We start from the raw sequence: 24,353 nt of genomic DNA on the forward strand, positions 1-24,353 counted from the left end.
TGTGGAAGAAAGTGGCATCTACCCCATAAGTCAGATGATACTGCAGACATTTTAAAATAATGTTTGAATCTTTGGATGGAATCTGTATACTGTCGATGTATACAAAATACTTTTGTGGAGTAAAGCTTTGTTTCATAAAAAAAGACAAAGAACAGTTTACCATCAAAAATATTTTTTAAATTTATTCTTCAAAATATAAGCAAATAGTACATATTGCCATAAAAACTCTACACTTCTGAAACAGCTCTAAAAGACAAAATCTGAAGTATTTTGTAGCCCAAACAGAAGTCAACATGGGGCAGAAGTCCCTCTGATGGTTTATCGTTGTTTGTAGTCCTGCAGATCTGTACCTTTTAGCTAATTGTGCTGTTAGTTTCAGGCCAGCTATGAGAAATTGCACAGTATATTCTGTAAGGTGATGTAGAAAACATAAGGAATTTAGGTTCAAGCAGCAAAGGAATGAACTTCCAGAGGAGATGGAGAGGAAACAACAATACGTATCTAACAGAGGTCTAAGTTTCAGTCCAGCAGCAGAAACACAAGAGGACTGGTATTAAAACCTCACTTTCTTTACAGGCCACTTATTTCCAGATCTGCAAGCACCACCCTCCTTTCCCAAGGTGGGATCAGCTGTGCCTCCATGGTCTCTGCCTCTGTTTCCTTGCTGTAAAACCTTGCAGTAAAAGTCACTGCAGTAGTTGCTGGCTCCTGCACTTCTGAACACTGCCTATTCCTCATTTTCTTCAGTGTCATTTCCACCAGCTGAAACCTCTAAGTGCCTAAACCTATGTTCTGTAAGAATGGAAAGATTTCCTTTCCTGCCATAGTTTGTGCTATATTTTCTAGGCACTGAATATTTTTAATTTCTTTCCTTTGCTGTAATTGATATAGTCTGGTGGCCACAGTGGAGGTAGTCCTTACCCTGTGACAAGTGGAAGATCAATAGAGCAAAGTGAGTATTTTTTGGAATTTGTGCTTGCAATTGGCTGCAATTCCTTGATCCTGTTTTATAGATAAGCTACATGCACAATCCTATATTGCTAATTTTTTTTTTTCCGAAGAAAAGTACTCTGTTTACCTACTGACTTTTATCTGTGGGTTTACTTTTTTTTTGCTTGTCTAGAATTCAAATTGACTTTGCCCATCCAAGATCCGTAGAGTGAGTGGTACCAAAGCCAGTGCAGAACTCTTCTTTGAGGCACCCTTCTCTCCTGACAGAGAGCAGCTGACAGCTGCTCTCTGGATATGATTTTCAAACCACTTCAAAATCCTTACTAAAGTCAAGGCATGACATCTACTGCTTCTCCTCTGCCCCTAGCACCTGTTATCTGAAACAAATAATGTCAAATCAACCCCATTCCTTTCTGTTACATTGTAATGTCCATTGTGGGCGTGTCAAATGTCATGTTATCTTCTAAATATTTCTAAGGACTCCAAGTATTTTTCTGCATGTTGAAGTTAAGCCAGCTGGGATATTTTCTTTCAGCATCCTGTCTCTGATAAAACATCTGTTGATAAAACTGAGTACAGCTGCAATAGCATTCATGTTACAAGGTATCTACAAGTTTCACAGCCAACTATGGGAATCTTTAGACTCAGTGATGGATGGTTTTGACAGTAGCAGTAACTCACAGTGACTGACTCATTCTTAAGTCCTTAGATCCACTTCATGTGTAAAACTTACAGTAAAGGCCTGAACTTACGGGCACCAAGAGGAGAGTTCAAGCTTGCCCTGAAGCAGCAGGTGCTAGCTGCAACTAGGTGTGGAACAAAGCCTAAGCAAAAGCTTAATGATAGTAAAAGTAATTTTACAACATTGTAGGTTTTGCTGAAAGCAAACTTCTAATTGCATAAATGAGTCATCTGACCTAAGAAATATTTCTTTAGGACAATCTTCTCCCTTAACCTCTAGTTTAGTAAAAATATAGTGTGTGAAAACTTAAAACAAATTTAAAATGCCCTTTTTCCTGAATTAGTTGTTGTCAGCCTCTAAAATAAAGGGTAAAGCAATGGCAACATGTGTAAATGTTGTCCCTCATGTTAAAGTAAAAATACCTTATTAAGATTCCAAATTCTGCATTTCATGAATTAGCAGCTGTAACTTATGTTATATACAGGCAAGCTAACTCCATGCTTGTCTAAAAAATTTCAATCTGTTCATATAGAGTGAGGTGCTAGAAGTGCCTGGAAATATATTACAGAGCTGTAAGAGGAGGGAAATTGAGTAATATCATCTAAATGCTATAATACTTGACAAATAAGTCTTGTGTCATATAAGGTTTCTAACCAATTTAATCTATAACTCATGTGATCTGGCTTCCTAATTGAAGTGATATTTAAAATTACACCAATTTGTGAGTAAAACTGGATTCTGTTCAACTGTCAGGAGTATTGTATTAAAATAACCTGCTTCACACTAAGTTTTAAAACATAAGAGCTGGGTAATTTTAAATTCAGTGACGGTGCTGTTAGTTATACACACTTGTCTGTTAAAAGCTGCCTCAGTAAAATGGCTTAGATCATTTAAGAAAAATGAAATAGATATAGTAAAAAAGTACTGAAAGATGTGACAGGCTGTGGGTGAACAGCTAGAGCCAATTCCAGCTCTTGGATATACTTGTGACTTCCGATCATGCACACTAGGGAGCAGAATTTGGGCCAAATAGTAAGTATTTAACTAGAAAGTTGGATATAAAGAGGTATGAAAACAATAAAAGAACAGCTGGCAAACACATTCTGTAAAACAAAATGAAAATGAAGTTGAAGACAATACACTTAAAAACCCCTTAATTCTTGCATTCATTTCTTGAGTCTGTTTTTAAAGGAAATTTGAACACAGGGGAAAAATTAAATAGCATTAAACACTTTCAGGAGGAGGGTGATGTCATTGTTGCAGTTCAGCTGTATCAGTATAACTGGTTCAAATATGCTTCCAGCTCAAAAAGTGCATGGTGAGAATAGGCCCACATGAGAGGAAGAAGTTGAGAAGAAATTGGAAATGGAAAAGTCTGATATGTAAATTGCTTATACTGGTGACTTACTATAATAGAAGGCATTTGTTGCTTAACAGCAATAATTATAAAAAACAGTAGCATTCTTACAAATGGTTATAGGACCTGAGGGTAGGATGAAAAAGATGGTCAGCTGACAATGGTTTGAACAATGATTGCAGGAAAGGTCAATTACTCTGAAAATATTAAAAAGGGAAGAAGTGCCCAGAGGTAAAAAGGATTAATGAGATGATGCTCTATTTTTGTTAAAAAATGAAGCTACATAAATAATATACTTTTGGTCAGTTTCATAGAGGATGTAGCCATCAGTACTTTAGGACAAAATGTAAGAGTTGCTCTTGATTGGCCTCCTTGCATTCAAAACTCTTGTGAAAATCAGAGTAGATCTATGTTTTGATTGTTCTCTCTATTCTTTAATGAAATGGACAATATTACCCCAAGGAAATATGAAGATATTGACTATTATTGATTCAGTACAAAGCAAGGCTTGTGCAGAACAGCGACATCTCTTATTAGACCAATGGATTCAGTATCAAGGGATGTCCTATTTTGAGCAATTTACAAAGGACAGTTATTCTGTTGGTCTGGTGCACTTGCATCCAGTGGACTTGGACATACCACAACAAAACTGTCCTAAAGTGCAAACTATAAGTCAAAGGCAATTCCACTTATCTGACTTTATATTTTCCTATTTTATTCTCTTCCTTTGGCATGCTGAGTGCTCAAGGTACATCCTTACAGATAAATTGGGCTGGTGTCCCTGTGGCTTGTGGAGAATGTACCAAGAAAATATAGAAAACATCTGATGTCTTGGATTCCTGCCTTCTGCTGACAAGCGTTGGCTGCTCAGGTCCTGTATTTGCAGTTTATCTGCTAGGACACGAATCCCTGGTACCTGTTACAGCCATTCCTTTTCCTAGTAACATTTATCCCTTCCCTGACTTCAAAGTCAACTCCTTGGAAAAGGGGAGCACTTTCTTACTGAGGCATTCTGCTACTTTGCTGTTTTACCAGCAGAAAAGTTTGTGAATCCTGAATGATGTGTGGCATTCCTTCAATTCCTTGCTGTTGGTAAACAACTGGGATAGATGTTGGTGCATCCTCTGATCAGTCTAGGAGAAAAAGAGCATCCTGGCGCTTAGGAATGCTCCAAGTCAATGCCTGAATGTGGATTCCTTCTGTTACATGGAGGTACAGAATAAACTTTTGAGCCTCCAAGAATCTGGATTGCATGGGCTCTTGGAAAAAACTTAATTGTATTCACAATGTCTCTTTTACAATCTGTTTTCTTAAGATCATCTTAAATCTATTACGTATTTTTAGTTATTATTTAAACCAGGAATGATATTACATTTTTTACTATGAATCTTCTCTGTTGCCATTTGAATAATTTTAAATAAAGTGTGCATGTTCAAAGCTCATAAGACCTACTGCATATGTCATTTTGACCTGCCTGAATCCAAAAAAGCCCTACTGGATTAGGTTAATGGTCCCTCTGAACCAGAATCTTGCCTTTGACAGCAGCCAGACAGCAGCACATGCTGAGGCAAGGAATATAAATAAGGGCAAACATATGATTCTTTGTGAAGATGCTAGTTTTTGGTAATCTGTAGCCTTTTAAACAGTAAGACTGCATTTGCACTAATGTTTTTAATAGTCCTTTGAGATTTTGTTCTATGAACTTGTATAAATTGTGTAGAAGTTAATGTTCTTCTGTTTGTTGGCATTCAATACCTCTGATAGTGTTTTGCAACCAGCTACACATAAACATGGAAAAAGTGCTCCCTTTGGTTTTATTTCTGAGTTTGCCACTCCATATTTTCATGACTATGTCCCGATATCAGTGTTAATCTTATCCACCCCTCTGATATTTGAAAGTCCCCCTCTTCCAGCTCTTTCACCAGAATGCTGAGTGATTTGATCTGTCTTCACATGGAAGTTGTTACAGGTTTTTAAGATCATCTTCATCACTCTTATTTATGTCTTTTTCCCTCTTTTGAAGTGAGAGGACTAACTACACAAAGTCTCAAGGAGTGGCTGTGCCATAGATTAGCAGAGTGAAGTGGTGGCATTTTCTGTTTAGGTTCATTACACTTATCATGCTTTCACATCTTTTTGGCTTCCTGAGTGCTGCTGAGCATCAACATATGCTTTCCACATAACTATGTATATAGAATCCAATGTAATTTTTTTTTTTGTTTTTTGGTTTTTTTTTTTTTAAATTAGGCATGATTTACAAATAACTGTTGAACCAGGTATTTCAGAAACAAAACCCAACCCTGTAGCTTATCAGCACCAAAATTTTCAGATGCATAGTCCATTTTGACTTGGGCCATGTTACTGCCATTTAACTATCAAGCAGTCTAGGTTTAAAAATTTGTTCCAGTTTCATTCTATGCTTACTTATGTATAATTCTCAGTCAGCAGCCGGTTGTTACTTAGACAAGATTGACGTGAATTTAGATGCTAAGGGGAACATACTCCCTTTACATAGAAAAATTAACCTCTGTCAGCAAGGTTATAACTTCTAAAGGTGTTCTATTTTGGAAAAAAAATTTTGGAGCCTTGTCTTCTCGAGGCTTATAAATCAGTGCTTAGTTGTACCGTTTAATAAATACTCTAATAAATATTTGGGCTGAATAATATTTTATTTCCTAAGTTAAAGGTCTAATTTCTAAGATTTAGTAGAACTAATTAATTAGGAAATGTATTGCGAGATGAATGGCCATACTGAAGGTGATTGGTGCCATTCAAATAGAAATTTCTTACATGCACAGAGGTTTAAGATGCTCATATATTGTTTATATATCCATAATATTATTCCCGTGCTCTTCTGAATGAAGTCTCTAGCTCTTTGTAGACACCAGTTACAAGTTAAAAGCAGCAATGATTGCTTTGAAAATAGCACTTGGCATGTGAAAACTGTCTGCTAGGTCTACCCTTGAATGTTACAAGCTCTCAGGGCAGCACCCACAGGAAATAGTACAATGCTAAGACAGTGAACAAGCTGCCCTAGAGCACCTGGGCAGAAACTATACACTGGTAAAATGTTAACCTTCTTTATAGTGGCTGTATTTAGCACTGTTTAGTTTTCTCCCCTTCTGCTGACAAGTGAAAGATTTTACTTCAGTCTGAATCATATTCTCATGCATATGTATTTTGTGGTTCCTGGATGATATTTGGCTCCTTCACCTACAAATACTTGCATGATTGAAGGCTGATTTTTATACTAAAATCCCCCAACTTTTCTGGGAGCACACCCCAAACATGAGTGGAAGTAGAATTTCATAAGTATAACTGCTATTCTAGCTAGAATTCACAAATTCATTTTACCTGTTCTACTATATGCCAGTAAAACATTGAATTAAATAAAATATAGTCTGGAGTGATGCAAAAGATTTTGTACCTGCTTGTGCAAGTCAACTTTCAAGCCCCTAGTTAAACACTATCAGCTATGCAAAAGCAAATCCCATGTGCTTCAACAGGAAAAGCAGAACCTGGTTTTGTGTTCTTAAGTGAAGATAGTCCAAACCTATCATGAATGAAGCCCAAAGCAAGAGCTTTTTATTAATTGTTTTGTTAGGGTTTTGGTTTTTGCATTTTTAATTGGAATAATGCAAATTCAAAGCCCCAGAAGTATGGCTGTGTGTTTCTATATAAACTGCTTCCATGGTGAAATAATGGCAAAGGTCTGAAAACTAATAAAAAGAGTCACTCAAGTGACTAGAGTAAAAAAGGCATCTTGCAACCACAATTTATACGTTGCCAAATTGTCCCTGAGCACATGATGCAAAAATTATATGTGAATTCATTGAAGGGAGCTTAGAGCCTTCTGTGTTCACAAGTAGTTAACAGTGTGCAATGCAGTTCTGAGGCCAAATTTACCTTTGAATCTTCAATACATGAGCATTCATCACACCATTTATATGTGTGAGACCAGAGCTCTTGATCTTTCCTGCCAAGGATAGAGAGCTCCAGCTGTTGTAAGCATGGAGCTGTAGTTACAGCAGACTAATTCTATGGAATGCAATAAACAGGTAGAGCTATAAGACTGGATAGAGTACCTGGCCCCTGAGCATAGGAAAGGGGGAGGTACTGGAGCAGTTCCAGAAATATTGTCACCTCCTTCCTGCAAAATCCTACTTCATGGCTGATTGACAAAGGGAAAAAATTGTTGTTGATTGATGAGTGTGAACAATTCAGAGCTGATTTCTAGAATAAGCCTTATTCCTACACAAACATCTCCAACATCCTCCAACATCACAGCTCTGTAGAGCTTGCCTAGGGCTGTGCAATCACAGAGGCACTTTGTCTTGGGTGGTGGAGCAAAATCCAGCTTTGTTTTGTGCAAGAGCTCCTGTCAGATTGTTATGCTCCCCTGGGGAGACATCTGTGGTAACACCAGGACAGAGACTTAAAAAAAAAAAAAAAAAAAAGAGTAAGCTATATAGGGGAGCCACTCTTCCCAATCTGCAGCCTTGGGATGCTCCACTAAAACCTTGTGCAACGTTTTCAATGGGTTTTTCTAATGGGCACAGTGAATTTTTCAAGTGGCATGTCTGATTGCTGTTCACATACTCTTGTAATAAAGCAAGCAACCACAATTACTAAGCACTCCAGCTAATAAAAATCTGATATTAAAATAAGAATGAAAAATATCTGGACTTTGCCGAACTTTAGCTAAGTGCGTAAATCCATGAGATTTGATTTTGCGAAGGTCTTGCTTTGTTCAGATTATGTTTCTGGCATGTGAATCTTGATTGTTTCATAAGGCCACAAGGGTCCACTCTGGCCATCTAGAGCAGCCTCTGACAAACAGCATAACACAACTTCACAGAAATTGCTGCAACTGCTCTTGCCTATGGTTAAGGCTGCATGTTTATTTTAGAGTAAGACCTGGTGTGGAACTCTGGCCCTGCTGAAGTCTTTAGAAATAACATAACAACCCTAGCCTTTAGAAAGGCAGAGTGTTTTCAGAGAAGCTTAAGAAACACAATAAAAGTAAGACATTGAAGGGTCTCCCTTCTTTGAAACTTTAATCTTCCAGTCTTATGTGTGGAATCTACATGGTCATGTCATTTATGTAATGGTTCCTGTAATAATTTCCCTGTAGGAAAAAAAATATCTTGTTTTCCAGTAGAAAAAAAATCAAGTTGCATTTTGTATTTTTATAAGCTCATGTTGGAGCCCTTGACTGTCAGATCCTTTCACTCAGTACAAGGGCTTGGAAGCAACTGACCAAGCTTTGCTTGGGTCATCTACTTGAAAATTTTGGTGCCAAGGCATCATGCAAGAGAGCTGCACATTTTCTTAGCTTTCTTACAATAATCTCTCAATCATTTCTCTTCTACATGATACAAAATTCTATGTACACTATATATATGTGGTATATAGCTAATTATTATAATTTTAAAAGTATATAATCACGTAGTTTATAAAACAAGTAGGCATGAAGAACCATCAGGGTATAAGGGGAAAAAAACTTAAATCATGCAAGAGGGTTGATTGTTGTAAGGTCTGGAATTCATTTAAGTTCTAAGTTGGCTGCATTGTATTTGTGAGTCCTTGTTGGTGTATCGTGATGTTAGGACCCTGAGCATCCTCTCTACCCACTGCAAGCCTCTTTGAACAGCTATTGCAGTTCTGTTAAAGTATTTCAACTAGAAGGTTGAAAATTGTTCTTGTGGCAATCTTGTATGTTGTTAAAACTGTCATATCACCCATATCTTCTGTTTCACCATTATCCTGCCTCACAATGAACACAGAGAGTTGTTTAAGGACTGGCAGTTGCAACCGATACAAATTGTTTCTGGAAGACTGAGAAACAGTTACACTCTGTTTGTAACCTTTTGACTAGTTTTGGAATTTTCCTTAATAACCCCTGTTGATCATGTCATAATATCAGCAACTTCTCACTTAAGCCATGTAATTCTAATAATGTTAAGTTACTGTATATATGCTGTAATCACAGTTTTTCTTCTCAGAGTAAGATTAAAATCTAGCTTCAAGTCTTTTAATGACAAAGTCTGTTCATAATATATTCATTATATACTTTTTCTATCCTTTTCTTCTTGCTGATTTCAGACATCTGTTAGGAAATGGCTGTTCCACTTTAAAGTAATATTGCTCTCAAGTAGTAGATTACTTTGTGTAATCCAGTAAAAAAACCTGATTGCTTCACAATAATAAGACGACACCTTTATAGATATTAAGGATGTAACCCTTGTTGAGACAAGCAACTGCTTAACATTTGTCAGAAGTAGAGCACTGGATCCTAGAAGAGATAAATAAGGGAGAAATGCCTTGAGATTTAAAAGCAAATCCTTAAACAAGAAAGGCATCTTGAAGCAACTGGAGATAAAGCAAAAATCTTCAGACTGTAATGCAGTAAAGACTTCAAGGCTGTATATGTGCACACTCAAATACACATGTGCATGTATGTTGATTTATGTATAAATTCATCTGAAGTCAGTGGAAGTTGTCAACATGAGGTAGTATCTTCAAGAAATTGTGTCATAGTACAGAAAAAAACAGAATTTTTTAATGTTGCTGAAGAACTTAATTCTTTTTCTCTGGGCTCTCTCATTCAGGGATATTTCTTATGTTTGTTAGATTGCACACCCTAACAAAGGCTGATTCTAAGCACGCAAGTGTCCTGGAACTAGATTATTGCTGAAAAAAACGCCACCAATTTTGACACAATGAAATGACTGTGAAAACACTTCCATCGGGGGTACAATGCAGAATAAATTATCTATTTGTCTGTAGAATAGCATCTCCTTTATTCAGAAAAATGTGTGCGGTATAGATTTTTTTTTTTAATGTAATGCATTGTGACTCAGCAAGAATCAGAGAGGAGATAAAGGGAGGATCAGTCAGCTTTTACAATACCTTACTCATCAAACTATTCTTCCAAATCACTTTCCACTTATTTCTGCAGGTAGGATATTTGACAGTCTGACGGTGGCATGGAAGGAATGATGTTTGATCACTGCTTACTACTGTTACCTCTGCTCACTTGTGCAGCCACTGGAATGCTCTGTCTTCTGATGAGATAAAAATCACACAAAAACACCCCAAACCTCGAATGATTTTAATCCTGAATCTTGAACTTCGACTCTCAAAAAAGCATCAAAAGTGAGCTGCTCTAGGGGTTGCAGGGACTAAACTCTGGTGTTCTACATCTGCCTCCTGCGTGGATTATCTTATCCGATATGGAAAGATTTGTGAGCTGTTTTGCCCCATGGCCTTTACTGAGCACTGATAGGGTCTTTCTCTGCCACCCATCTTCTTATTTTTACTGAATTCATAGAAACTTGATGTCCTTGGGCTGTCTTGAAATTCTCCAGTAGGCACAAAGTTACTGGGGTAGACTGATATGCTTTATAAACAAAGCAAGATTGCATAAATTCCATTCCCCTAGGAAAACAAAATAAAAACTGTAGTCCCAACCCCTCTGGAGCAGGGCTAGCTGAAGCCAAGTGGCAGTCTTACCACTTGATTTCAGTGAGATCCATTCTTGGTTGCAGAACTTTATTCCTAGTTGGAGCAGTTCTGTGCTTTGGAATTGATAGATGTGGAACACATTTAATAATATAACGTGAGCTGGCTCAATGCTTAATTGATTTCTTATGTGAAATCATTGCTTTTCCTTTTCTTATGCCCACAAAGGCAGTACTAAAGATGTGCAGTCAGACCCTACATTTTTTACTGCTGCCTCACAATGTGGACCACAATGTACAGCAGAAGTAGGAGCCTCTTGGAGTAAGGGGGACCTGTGTTTAAATGTAATTTGTGACTCAGTTCAGAATAAGTTTTTCACATGTGCAATGTTAAATATGAGTCTGTGTTACATATTGAGTTATGCTGTGGCTTGGAAACTAAAAATATTGGAAGCAGCAGCAGGCTTACTTTAGGTATCTTGAACAAAGGAAAGCACCCTGGGTAGTTTGAAACATTTGGGTGTTAAGAACGGGAGTCATAGAGAAGGTGTAGTCATAGTGAAGGACCTCAGGCAGATCTGCAGCTTTCAGGAATAGATGTGTGGAGCCCTGCAGGCTACTCTGCATAGGTAGCTGGCACTAGATGCTTCTAGACAGGCAAATAAGCCAGGAACCATTCATGATTCATGCTTTTGCATACAGAGGTCTCAAGATTATATTTTCAGTTCTCCTCATTCCCTTTACTCATAGCCAATTCAAGAGTAAAGGAAAGAAATTGCAACACAAAAGAGAAATACAAAGGCAACATGGTGATATACTACTTTCATTTTCCTAGGAATTATAGCCCTCCTTTATTCATAGAGTAGTTGGAACAAATAAAATTTACTATCTTTTGTTGTCTTTGGAAAAGAAGAGAGTCTTTTCTCTTGAAACAGAATTGAAGTGAGAAGCAAGAGCCCTTCTCTCTGAAATTTGAATACTGAAGCAGTAGGAATTCAATAGTTTTAATCAAGGGATATTATAGCTCACCTGTCTTTGCAGGCCGTTTCCCTGACTGAACTTTGAAAGTCTGTTGTTTCTCAGCCATAAAAACATAAATAGTAGTTCCTGGCCCTGCATTCACCTTAGCAAAAGTGACTTTCCCAAGACTGCACTGTGGCAAGCTTGCAGGGTCCCCTCATTCACTGGCTTTACACAGGGACTTGCAGAAGACGTTCTATAGTTGATTTTAGTGAAAATAGAACCAGTTCCTCCTGGATGTAGCTGCTGACTGTCAGCAGACTTAGCATCTGTAGAAATTATGGTAGTGCTTTACTCGAGTTATGAGTGCAAGAAATCCCAGATTACATTTGGCCTGTTTGTCCCAAATGGAGAGAAAGAGAGAATGGATTGCATACACAGTGAACATTTATTGTGGAAAAGAAGCAAACTCTCAGAGCTTGAAAAACTCTTCCAGTTCTGAAGATCTCAAGGATAGTAAGGGCAGCATCTCATGGGGGCTGCATTTCTCATCTGACCAGAGGCCATGGTGTTTGAGCTCAGGACAAGATTTGATGCAGTGCAAGTCCTCCCTGTACCCTCACTCAGTTGCACGGTAGAGTACAGGAAAGATTGTGACTGTTCTCCTTTCTTCCCCCTCCTGTCCCAAACCAATCTCCTCCGTGGCAGGATATGTTGCTGCTCCCAATGCAGCAGCATCTCTGTGGCCACTCACTCTCCTGCTGCTGTGCAGAGCAGGGGCTTCACCACCTGCTGCTTTGGACTGAGAGTGCTGAAATGCAAGGGCTGAGCCCTGCCTATCCCTGTTGCTTCCATACAGTTACACTCCCCTTGAGACATGGGATTGTGTTGTGTGAAGGGGATGAAGCCCTAAATATGAACACAAAAATGTACCCTAAATCAGAAATTAAAAGTATTAATTTTTAATGTGGAGATTATAGGATTTGGGAGGAATGACCCAGGAATTTCCTCATGACAGAGGAAAGCTATGAATGTCAAGCACTAAAGGACAAAGGTGATGTCTGTGAGAAGGCTGAACAGATCGGTGGAAGGAAGCTATCTCCTTCAATTGAGCTGTTAATAAGAAAAACCCCAGCCATCTGAAAACCCTGTGGGCACTTGTGTAACAATAAAGCACGTTATACTTGCTGGCAAAGCCCAGCAGTGGTGATAAGATGCCTGTTGAGTTTGTGTTTGACTGTGGCTGCCCTTCCTGGGCTCTCTCTGCCTCCATCCCATCTGCATAGCCTCAGCCACTAAATAACTCTCTTCCAGGTCAGACCTCAGAGCCTGCCAGTTCCGTTGTGGGTATTTATCACAGTGCAGGCACCATGCACCCTTAAGTTTTTGGCTTTGTTTATAGCCTAGGTGCAAAAATACAATTGTCACCTTATGTCTAGGAGGTCTACTTATGTTTCCATTATGGCCTCTTTCTTTACAGCACTTTTGCCAGAGTCCTGTGTGTTAACTCAGCCTTTTGCCTTTCTGCTCTGGCAATTCCCTGAAAGCATCTATACTGCAGGATATCTTCCTGTGGTGAGGTTGAGTAAGTATCTTTGGCAAGTGCAGTTGGGTCTAAGAACTAAGCACAGATCCATGAAGAGACCCAGGGGGGTACATGTGTCCTAGAGCAGATAGATAAGCTTGGTACATTGATGTCTGTAGGGCTACTGATAATTAAACAGAAAGTGCATCTAGCAAAGGCAGTGTCAACACACTGGAGACACGGAAATATCAAGGCTACTTAGTACAGAGTTACTAAGTAAAGGACTTGTGGCAGCAGAGCAGCGAGGGCCATATGAACTCCACAGGGAACAGGCTTCCTGCAAAATGGATTAATGTCTGCTCTAAGGAGGGCTGCTTAGCGTAGCCCGAGGTACTAAATCACTTTGAAATCCAGTCTGATGTACGCACCAGCTACTTTAATGTAAGCTAAGCATGGTTAAAGTGGTACAACTACCCAATGTAGACATGGCCTAAAGCAGCGCAATAAAATTCCCTACTTTTCCAAGCCATTTGGGGTTGTGTTGGCAGGTAATATAATCCTGGAGGTGGAAAAATTACTGTATTACCAACTGAAATTGGGAGGGAAAATCAGTTAACTATATTGCTAGCACTCTTATTGCAGAATCAGCAATTACTATACAATTCTCTCTGGTTCTGAAAAAAAATTAAAGTGGGAACATGCATCCTAAATCTCGGGAATATGTCATCCCTAAGAGCAAAGAATTTCTTATTATTAGCATGTGAGACATTTTTGCATAATTTATTTTGCAAGGGGTTATTCAGATCTATAGAGTGAAGCCTGAGTCCCTTGTTTCTCACTCTATACCTTATTTTTCAATGCTTCTGTGCTAGCTATCTACATTTGGGAGAAATAACTAAATATACTTCACTGTATATTTATAGGTTCATAAGAATTCTAAGTGGAACTTTAATAACTTATTTCATTTTATGTTATCAGTTTCATGATGCTTTCTGCAGGATTGTATTTTTAATTGCTTGTGCAGTTCCCTGATGGGTTGGATGTCAGGGTTGCTTGTCATTATAATAAATCAATTAAATGATTGCTGTTAATGATTATATAATGAAAGGAGGAAAAGGCATTTCTAGTCCTGGGGCATATATGTCTAGGGATGAAGATGTTTCTGGTATGGAAGCTGAAGATTCCCTCCTTTGCCAAGATGGTGCCAATGCATTCTCCTTTATCTTCAAACAGTAAAAGGAAGTAGTAGGTTTGGCAACATTATAGGATGTTTGGGATGTTTGCTCAGCTCTCTAAGAGCATGAAGATACTTGTGAATATCATAAAAAGTAAGAATTTTGCCTAGGAAAAAATATGTCCTGCAAAAGTGTGATTTGCCATTGTGAGGCAAACATTGTGTGCTTTTTGTTTCTAATTTTCACACTTTAAAATTAGAGTGTCATGGTTCATGTGAGTGTAACAACCATGTTCTGCCTGTATAATCTTCTGTGTCACCAGCAAACTGGATTTATAGTAGACTCCAATATTTATCTATTATTTTTCATTTCATAGTTCAGTTATACCTGAAAGTCTACACACCAGCAAGTCCAGCAGAGTCCATGCTCTGAGGTGGACCTTGAAGTACCGATAGCTCATTGCATGGAGCTATCATTGCCAAAAAGATTTCATGTCTCAGTGGAAATGGAGCCAGAGAACAGTATCAATTATTTTCATATGAGAAATGTTGATATTGAGCTTGCAGCATCTAAATCCCACTATTTTTCCTTAGTGATGTGAAAGCCTGGCTCAGTGAACTCTCAACAAAGTAAGGGCTGTTTGGGTAATTCCACTGGTCATTTAAGTATAATTTTTCTTAAAAGTGGGCTTTGCAGTAGATCAAGAAAAAGGAAGAAAGGAGTAGAAGAGAACCACAGTCAGCTGAAATAAGTGGTGTGTGCCAACTGCCTGTCATTCCTGCAAAGTGAGAGGGTATGCTGGAGTGAGAAATAAGGGCACATTTTGGTTTAGCTGTGCAGTGGGAAATTATGAGCATTTCTGTATTTGTGAGCAATACCAACTCTTGTATCAGTCAGGAAAAACTTCACTACGTAAACCTAAGGAAAACATCTTTCACTTAATTGTATATGACTATTCTACAAGAAATAGCTCTAAAACAAAGAAGAAACAACTGAGCTGATGGCTGCCTGCCAGTTACACCACCTCTATTGATCCATCACTGCATGACTTTGTGATCACATAAGCTCATCTGCTATTAACATTTCTAACCTGAGGTGTTTTGTATTAAGCGGTTTCCATAATAACAAAACAGTAATTGAAGTGATTTCTTAAGAGTCTAGACTAAAAAGAAAACAACACTGATAATTACAGTATTTGAGGTTAATTACTTGGGGCTTGCTTTCTTTCAAATGGTGTACGTTTTGTGCTCTCTATGTGCATAAATGGTGCAGCCTGTGAACTTAACAAAGCTAAACTCCTTCCTTCTGATTTATATTTTCAATTCACTGTCAGACTGCATAGAAAAAAAGTCTGCTAGGTTAGAACAGAGCCAGAAGAGAATGACTGAAACAAATTAACAAGCAACCAAAAGCAAGAGGACAAAATCCTGTTAGGTTCACAGAGCTGATTAAGAGAGAGGATGAATGAACCTTAATTCCTATATGCTTTTTGATTCTGCATCGAGCTTGATGTTATAATACATCCTGATGTACTAAAAACAGTAGAGTGTATATCTTATGGGAAATATCCTCCTCTACAAGTGGTGTGTATCAGTTAAAGGGAGAGGTTGAGTCAAGCTGCCTTTGATCTTTCCATCAGCTCTTTTGGATAGTAGTGAACTTGTTTGGTTTTGATTACTTCAAACAAGGGTTGCTCCCAATATTAATCCCGAGATAGCAGCAGTCTGGTAGAAGTTGGAGGCAGTTGGTTGTGCTGCTGTAACATTAATTACAGCTGTGGAAAAAGTAAGGTAAGTGGAAAATATAAACCAAGTCATGGATACGTTTCGTTTTGTGCCTTGTAAGTTGTATGCAGTTTGCATTAGAAAATTCAGTGAGTGTATGTAGCTTTACTCGTGATCATGTCCTTATCTCTGTTCTAAAGTTTAGCTGTGGTACAGCTTTCTCATACATTTAGTTGTGTGTTCCAATAAGTTGGACAAGCAAGCTCATCAGGCAGTATTAATAGATTCTTCTCTTGGAGCTCATCATCAGGATGGCATTGACTCTGACTCCTCAGGGCTCTCTTGTCTGTTTTTACATTCCCTTTTGTATTTGCACATTCAGACTATCTAGTTTTAGTAATTCACTGATGTATTAATTCTACAGGTTGCTTTTGAACTCTCTTTGTAAGTAAGACTGTCCAGCAGGAAGAAGCAAAACAAGTCAGAGGCAGATTTCCATGTGAAACAATCCACCTGGAGATCATCTGCACTCCTCTGGCAGGCTGCAGCTTTCTGTTCACATCAGGTGTTCTCTGTGGCAAATGACCTTCTATTCGGGAGAGGTATCCCCAGCCTTTTAACCAGTCAGAGTACCTTAAGTCCCCTTGCATCTGTACTGGCAGGGAAACAGGTAACAGCAGGCTGTGTCCTGGTTGTCTGGCCAGCTATGTCGAAAGAGAAAGCACCAAACTTGAGTGATTTGTGTGCCCAGCCTGGCCCTCAAGCACTTCCCCATTCCCTAGAGGAAGATTGAACCGGCTGGGCTGCAAAATCCTGGACCTGCTATGCTTACTAAAGAGCTTCACCCCAGGGGACTGTTGTTTCTAGCTAGGTGATATATGGGAACATCAGGATTTTACTGCCTGATGTATTCACAGGACCTGGAAAGGTTATGACTTGCAGCCAATGAAATGATATGATCCTATTCTTAGTTTTATGTCAGTGATCAAATTTTAAAATAGGTACATTCAGGCAAGGGACTACAGCAACTAAATCCCTTCTTGCTTGACAAATGTGTGTGGCTTTGAAATGGAATCTCTGAATTTTGGTGACAAAGTGTGCTTTCTCTTCAGTTTTAATTCATGCTTCTGACCAGCCAAGTAACAGGAAAACTAAGCTTTTTTTTCCAGTCACCTAAGGATGTTCTGTTTGAAGTACAGGTGAAAACTTGTTTTCTTTGGTTTACTGGGAGCTGTACATGAACAATTACTATTGCAAGTCCCCTTTGCTAATGAACAGCGAAAGGGAAGATTAAGCAATTTTCAGAGTTGTTGAGTTGAAATAGGAAGCAGAAAAGATGGGAACTTGTTTCCCTGCAGATTAAGAATTTGCATATGGAAGTGAAATGGGCCAGAACCATTGAACCCATATCATCAGAATTTGACTCTGCTTCACAGCTGCAGGGCTGGATACAGCTGTGGCTGATCTGACTCTAACTACATTTACATAGGCATACATTAACAGTTCATCCCCTGAAGTCAATAGACTTTAACATAACACATTCAAATCAGTGAAGAGATGGACTATGGCCCTATGGGTTATATGCACCTCTAGAGGGACTGCCTGAGTCCATTTTTGCATGGACTTTCACCTCATATAACCCCACTGCCTTCATTAGAACCCCAAAAATGTAGTTCAGCAAAAAGCTGGCACCATGTTTCCTGAAGTTCAGTCTATGAACTCAAGGTTCTGGGTGGGGTGGATAGGCACATGTTCTAATTCCTTTTAGGCACGTGTTCTAATTCCTTTTCTAAAAACTGCATTTAACTCATCATGAAAACAGAAGACTTTGCTTTTTCCCACAAGTATTCATGATTTTATGACCCTTTTATACAGAAATAGGAGTTAGTCTTGGTGTCACTCCTTAAAGAGCTTCCTTCCCCACACTGGCATGCATGTTTTGCATCTTTTAAAAAATGATCAGATGTAATAGAACAACTGAGGGAGTTATTATTTTAATTTTTTTTTTTTACACTAAAATTACTACATTTCTTGATTTTTCAGAGTATTTCATACTCAGGAGATGAAAACTAGATCACCTCAGTTCTAATGATGATCAAGTGTATTTGCCCTTCTGTAGTCCTACAGCTAACAAAACAGTTCAGTTAAATATTTATCAGGTTGTTGTCATATTTTGAGAGATTCTCATCCACAAAAATGTGCTAATTCATAAGGCAGAAGCACTGTTCCATAGCTTTATACAAAAAAGCGAATATATTTATTTCAGCAAAATATATATTTGGACGTAATTATTACAATGTCATAAACAAATGTAGTTTAGCATCTGATTACTAATATGCTACTCTTCCCATTGATGAAAGGAGGGTATTCCCAGCACAATGGCTTTTATTTTCTCTGATTTTCCTAGCTGAATGCAAGGTCTTAACAGAAAGTACTTCAGCCTTTTGAACTGTGGGAAGCCAAATAATTTTTTACCTTTGTCTAACTCCAGTGAATTTTCACAACTGCTCTCCCTTTGTTGTCATTGCAGGTGCAAAGTTGCACCTGCTGCTTTCCCTGACAAAGACTGTGGGTGTTTAGTTTTGCTGGGGTTTTTTTACCCCTCTAGCTCGTGGACAAGATAAAGTAGAACAGGGCTTCAAATGATCTGATTGCATTTTCCTGCAGCACATCTGTGGTGTGCAGTTTCTCTAAGGAACGATTTTGCTCACACCTTGCTGATGCAAGGTGGTACCATCCACTGGGACTTTCTGGCTTGTTAATGGTGGGGAGACTTTACATTGCTGGAAGACACCAGAAATTTCCCTTGTACAGGGCTGACTTCCTCTCAGCTTGCACATTAAGCCTATTTGCTTAAGATGACTGGATTTCATGTTTGAAAAACACAACCACAAAATTTTTGGTGACTGCTCCCTGCAGATTCCCAAGGGTTTGGGCACTACCAGAAATCCAATCATAGACAAGGTTGTTCTGACTCTTTTAGAGAAGTGATATATTGCAGGACTCTCAGAATTGCATGTTTTGGCTGTATGAGAATAGATGCATGTTTCCCAGTTACATATTTCATGTTTGAAAAATTTCCATCACATTTGCAACCCCACAAAATCAAAAGTTTGGAGACACAAAGAAATGCTGCATTTTGTTTTTTCAACTCTAAGCTGCACACATTCTGTATCTGTAGTCCTGGTTCAGTTACCTAGGAAACAGCTGTAGGATGGGATTTATTTATTCTGTCTGAATAAGTGTCTGTGATATATACATGAGGTTTATCCTGCTCGTACCTGTGGAAAATCAGTGAATTCTTTTATTAATATGAGGCTGATACGAGGCTATTATTGGCACTATTTAAATGGTTAACAAAATCCTCTGTAATTCCCAAAAGAGAGAGGTGAAAGAACCTCTTCAAATATATTATGAAGTGTCTATGGTGTTGGGTCAGAGAAGGAAGCCCCAGGAGACAACAGCTGTCTGCAGCAAACGGGGACTGCAGTCCAACCCTTGCACAGAAAAGAGAAGAACACCTGGGGCATGGTGTGAGCCAGGGCAAGGGCTGCCCACAGCTCACAAAGTCCAGAGGTACAGAGAGGATCAGGCACGGGGTCAATCTCCTTATCCAAACCACCCCCCAGTACCCAAGACACCGAGGTTGTGAACTTGGTCAGCCTTGTCTCTAGGGGACCCAGTAAAACACCAGCTCTTGCTGGAAAAAACAAGGCAGAAGTCCATGTGCTCTCATAGCCTGACTTTCACCTTCGTCTGTGCATCCTCACCACCCCCTTCCATGCATAATGTCATGCCACGTGAAAAGGTTGTGTTTCCAGAGTATGGGACATTCTCCAATTCATTCTATGTAATGATTCCTCTGTCTCCTTGCCTCTACCTGTTTCCTTTATTGTTTTGACAAGAACACAGTGTGTTCCCAGAGTGGCTATCTCAGTATGCTCTGTGAACCTGGGGGAAGAAATCACCAGTCTGTTCCTTTTTCTCATCCTTCCTTGCTTCCCAAAGCTCCCAGCCGCAATAACCTCTGTCCTTGGGAGACCAGCCTCACACAGCAGTACTCAAGGCAGTGTGTGTCCAGTCTGACATATGCTGTAGGTTTCATGTTTTGTACTACCAGGAAAAGTTCAACGATAGATTATATCCCAGGCTTCATACAAATTTTTTAACACAGTCATTGAGGCCTTGTTGGTAGCCCAAAGAGGACTCTTCCAGACCCCAGGAGTGACTCTGTGTGTAGCAGAGATGCCCATGTGTGGGCTTGGAACAAAGCCACTAAGTGAGGTTTTTCACTTCTGTTTCCCATTGCAATTGCTGTAGTTGGTACAAAGGCAGAGTGTGTGTGTCTACTTTTAGTATCTGGTGTAGTAGTGGCTGCACTGGACATCAGCAATTTCTAAATCAGGGTAGTCTCAGTCTGATTTGGGACTCTGAGTCCCTGGGGCTGAAGCTACACCTCCCACTTGACAGCCTGGGCAGCCCTGCTGAGCCTGCACCCTGTAATCAGCTTGAGTGCTGGTCCTGTGGTGGAGGTCAGGCTTTTGGCTGCATTACTTTAGCCAGCACACTGTCAAAAATATCTCCTATTTCTGTAGAGTTAGATGGCATTGGGAAAATTAGTGTGAATTGAAATGTTTTCAAAATAATTTAGCAATTTTAATAGTAAATCAGCTTTGATTACTACCCACTCTAAACTCTCCCAGAGGGTGCACCAGGTGCACCCCTATTCTAAGATGAGCCCAGCTGTGTTTTAAATTGGTGACTTTTATCCCCATTTCATAAGCTGTGTTGTGATGCTGCTAAGTGCAAAGTTGCTCTGCTCTGATTTATGCACCGTGTAGTTCTGATTTTAATAGGATTAAGCAAGAGGGAAGTAAAGGCAGAATGTGGCCATGCATTGTATTTACTGTGCATGTATCTTTATTGTAGTGTTTTAGTATTTCAGTCAAAGATCATAAAGTGTTTTGCAAAGCTGGTAAAATCATGAGCTGTACATTATGGGTGGTAAAACTGATTCCAGTTAAGAGAATTTTCCAGTGTCACACTGAGTCAAGAGCAGGAAGAGACTACTCCAAGTTATCTTAACTCTACAATCCCTCCTTTAATTGGTACATTATTTATTATAACTAATAGGCTTTTCTTGATACTACATTAGCATAAAGCAATCCAAGAAGTTATTATTACTCTCAGAAATTATTTTTAAAAGCAGAGGAAACTGTTAAACTCATAGTATGAGCATGCAGGAAATTAAAGCATGTAAGAGGTTTATGAATTTAACAGATGGCAATCTTAGCTCTTGGTATATATGATACTTTGAGTTTTTGAGGACATTTATTTGAGAGGAATTTATAATGTTACTAGTGTGGAGAATTCTGAAGAAAATCTTGGGTTTGCCTCTAGATGGCTCACCTGGAGCTGCCATTGCAAAAATGTTATCCAAAAGAGGAATTCCTATACTATATTCTCACGATAGAGTGGCTTGTTTTTCCAGCAGCAATGGAGAGTCGATCATATAAATGTATTATATCTGTGTAAAAACATTCAGCTAAATTGTTTTGTCTTTTGTAAGAACAAGAATAACAGATGGATTAGGGACAAGGCAGATTTATGAGTAAAGTAACTTTCTATTAGTCATTATCATGAGTCATATCTAAAATATCTACAGTGAGGGCTGACTTTCTGGCTATAATAAACATTTTCCAGGTGCAGTCCTTGCTGTGGGGTAGGTGATGTGTTATGCAGCAATCATATTGTTTTCTGTCTGTTGTATTTCTACCCCATGAATAGGAAATAGCATTTTTCTAGGGGCAGTAGGATACAGATTGCTGTATGTAGTCCTAAAACTCCAAATATACAAAAAAATAATGGAGAATCTTTGTTTAATCTAGCAGCAATTAAAAAATACAAATTAACTTGGGGAAGGAGCTAGCAAGTTTTACTTCTCCAACTAAGCAACATAGATCATAAAGACTTGCAAAAGTCCAGATTAAAGTGCATATTTCTTATTTTGACCATCATAATTCACAAGGAAATGGAAAAGGATATCTAGTGAATAGCTGGTGGCTGAGATCACAATGAAACCCACCCGTCTTTCACAAGCAGAATACAGAAAGGGCTGTTTGCACATTGAAGCTGGCAGGTTTTGTGTGGTGAGAACTGCAGTGTTCAGGGGTGTCCTGTCCCAGCCTGCACATATTGCAAATTGTATTTCGAGTACTCAGGGGATAAAAACCACCCACCCAACACAGAAGTTACTATGCTGTTCTGGGGCTCCAGCGTACCTCACTGGAGTGTCAAGTGACTTCTCCAATATTTTTTATTCTATATGCTGAGCAGTTGGAGATTTCGTCCAAAGGTTTCTTTGGGGTGGGATAGAAATGAGCAGGAAAACCACTTACGTCACACCATTCTTCTGCCTGCAATGGAGACTGGATTTATCTTCCATCTGCCGCACAGGAGCAGCCCCTGTTTTTCGGCGGTGCCCCGGCCGCTCCCGCTTGCGCATTCCAGCTTTGTTGTGCGGGAGGAGCTCCCCTTGACGTGGATATGTATTCCACACACCAGGCGAGTGCAGAGCCGGGGATCGCAGCCCCTGCGCTGCAGCCTGCCGAGGAGAGCACTGCTCCACATTCTTCCTTGCATTTTAATCGTCCCGAGAAAGTCGAAATCTCTATTTCCTGAAACGGGGAGAGTAAAGAAAGGAATCAAAAAAAAAAAAAAAAAAGGGCCGGGTAATGAAGTGAGGATTAAACTAATTAGACTTTTCTTTTTTTTTTTTTTTTTTTTTTTGTAATTGTGCTATTTAGTCACACCACTGTCTGTGTGGTAGATTAAGAGTGTAATCTGTAAAAGTGTGTTAAAAGTGTAATCTCAGATTGCAGAGATAAAACTGGGAGATTCACCAGAGACTTTTCATTAATAACTGGGACATACAAGGATCATGCTACATGCCTAGACTTATAGTGAACAGGGCACAGGATTGAAATGACTTGTAAAGTCTCCTGCCTCTCTGGAGCATGATTTTTGGGGAAGATCTTCCAAATACATAGTCAAAACTGGAAAAAATCATGAGAACAACATTCCTCACTGAAACCTTGCTCCATCTAAGAAGATTTGCTTATTTACTGTAAGCTGGTGATAAATAGATTATCTCAAATATTACATCTTGAAAAGATGTTTAAAATCTTGTGACTGAACAGCTATTATGTACTTTGATAAATGTGTTTCTTTAGAAACAACACACATTTCTCAGGGCAGTGTACATCTGTGTGCCTGTGGTCCTGGTCACAAGGCTTTTTCCACATATGCAGAAATCCCATTGCCTTTCCTCAGATCCTGGACAAGCTTCTTTGCTACTTCATTGAGGCATTCACCTCAAAAAGCTTGACTATCTTCTCTGACTCCTCAAAAGGACATTACATGCATTGCCCCCCTGCATGCATGTCACTCCCTAATTCATAATATGAAAGATGTTAAGATTTTTGTGCCTCTCAAATGAGATGCTGAGAAACACCACACGAAAGTGGTTCTGCTTTTGTGGATTTTTTCTGGTGGGAACTCCACTGAGATGTGAACTGCAGAGCCTAGTTTTGTGGTCTTTTCTGTGTGCCCAGTTCTGTAAATTACAGTAAGGTTTAGGTATGCTCCAGTTGGAAGGACAACGTGTTTAGGAGAAGCCATTATTAGAAGAAATTCTACCTCTTCCTCCATTCCCCCCAGCACACATCAAGCCTGAAATCAACCCAGCCCTACTGATCTGTGAAGAATTTGTCACAGTTCAGCACAATGAGCAAGCCCAGCTCAAGAAAAGCCCAGAGCTACATTAACACAGAAACCAAATATGTGCTGCTGGGTGGTTGTGTGGAAAGGAGGGTCCCTTTAGGTCAAGGACAAGGGCAACAGCTGAGCAGAGATGTGGCTGCCTGCACTGTCACTACTGTGCCTTTTGTATGTACATAAAACTTTGGTTTCCAGGGGTTTGCAGGCACAAAAGTCCCCCTGACACCCAAACAAACAATCAGAAATAAAAAACTCGCGGAGCTGTTGATAATAAAGCCAGAGAACGGCCATTCATAGAAATATGCACTACATCATTCCTCCTGACTGTGTGGTGATTCATCACCATTTCCCTTCCCTCGCCTTTTATTCTTTTGATTATTTTTGCTCAGGGATCCCTTAAACTCTTTCCAGCTAATTGTAGATATGTTTTTGTTTGAAATGCTAGGTCTTAGAAAAAGCCCCTTTCAATAGGAGTATTTCCTATAAGTAGGTCACTGCAGTAAAGGGGTTAGACGTGCAGCCTTTGCTTACAAGATACTTTGCTTTCTAAAGCCCTTAATGCAGCTTTACAAAAAAAGAAAGGAAGGGGAGAAAAAAAGATACCCATTTGTTGACCTTTGTCTGGTGCTGGGTAAAATGTCTTTCTGACCAGTGCAAGAGAGACATTAAACCAGTGATGTACAGAACTATATTTACACTCTGAATAAATAGACTAAAAATATCCCTTCAAACTGGGT

The 24,353-nt window shown here is 39.2% G+C and overlaps 1 protein-coding gene across 3 annotated transcripts in view; it reads right to left on the reverse strand.

The window, feature by feature from the left end:
• The window catches only part of LOC148222633 (uncharacterized), a 47,956-nt gene extending 25,498 nt beyond the window's left edge, over positions 1–22,458 (reverse strand). For 2 of the 3 annotated variants that reach the window (XR_015805662.1, XR_015805661.1), the window contains exon 1: positions 22,236–22,458. Coding sequence is in view for 1 of the 3 variants with exons in the window: in XM_088170724.1 (XP_088026850.1) it covers positions 22,236–22,342 (107 nt within the window). In the remaining 2 variants the exon portion in view is untranslated. The remainder of the gene's footprint in view (positions 1–22,235) is intronic. The other variant, XM_088170724.1, reaches the window with a different exon arrangement.
• Between the last annotated feature and the right edge of the window lie 1,895 nt (positions 22,459–24,353).

Source organism: Sturnus vulgaris, chromosome 10, assembly GCF_052056855.1.
Source record: "Sturnus vulgaris isolate bStuVul1 chromosome 10, bStuVul1.hap1, whole genome shotgun sequence".
In the NCBI taxonomy this organism is placed as follows: Eukaryota; Metazoa; Chordata; class Aves; order Passeriformes; family Sturnidae; genus Sturnus; species Sturnus vulgaris.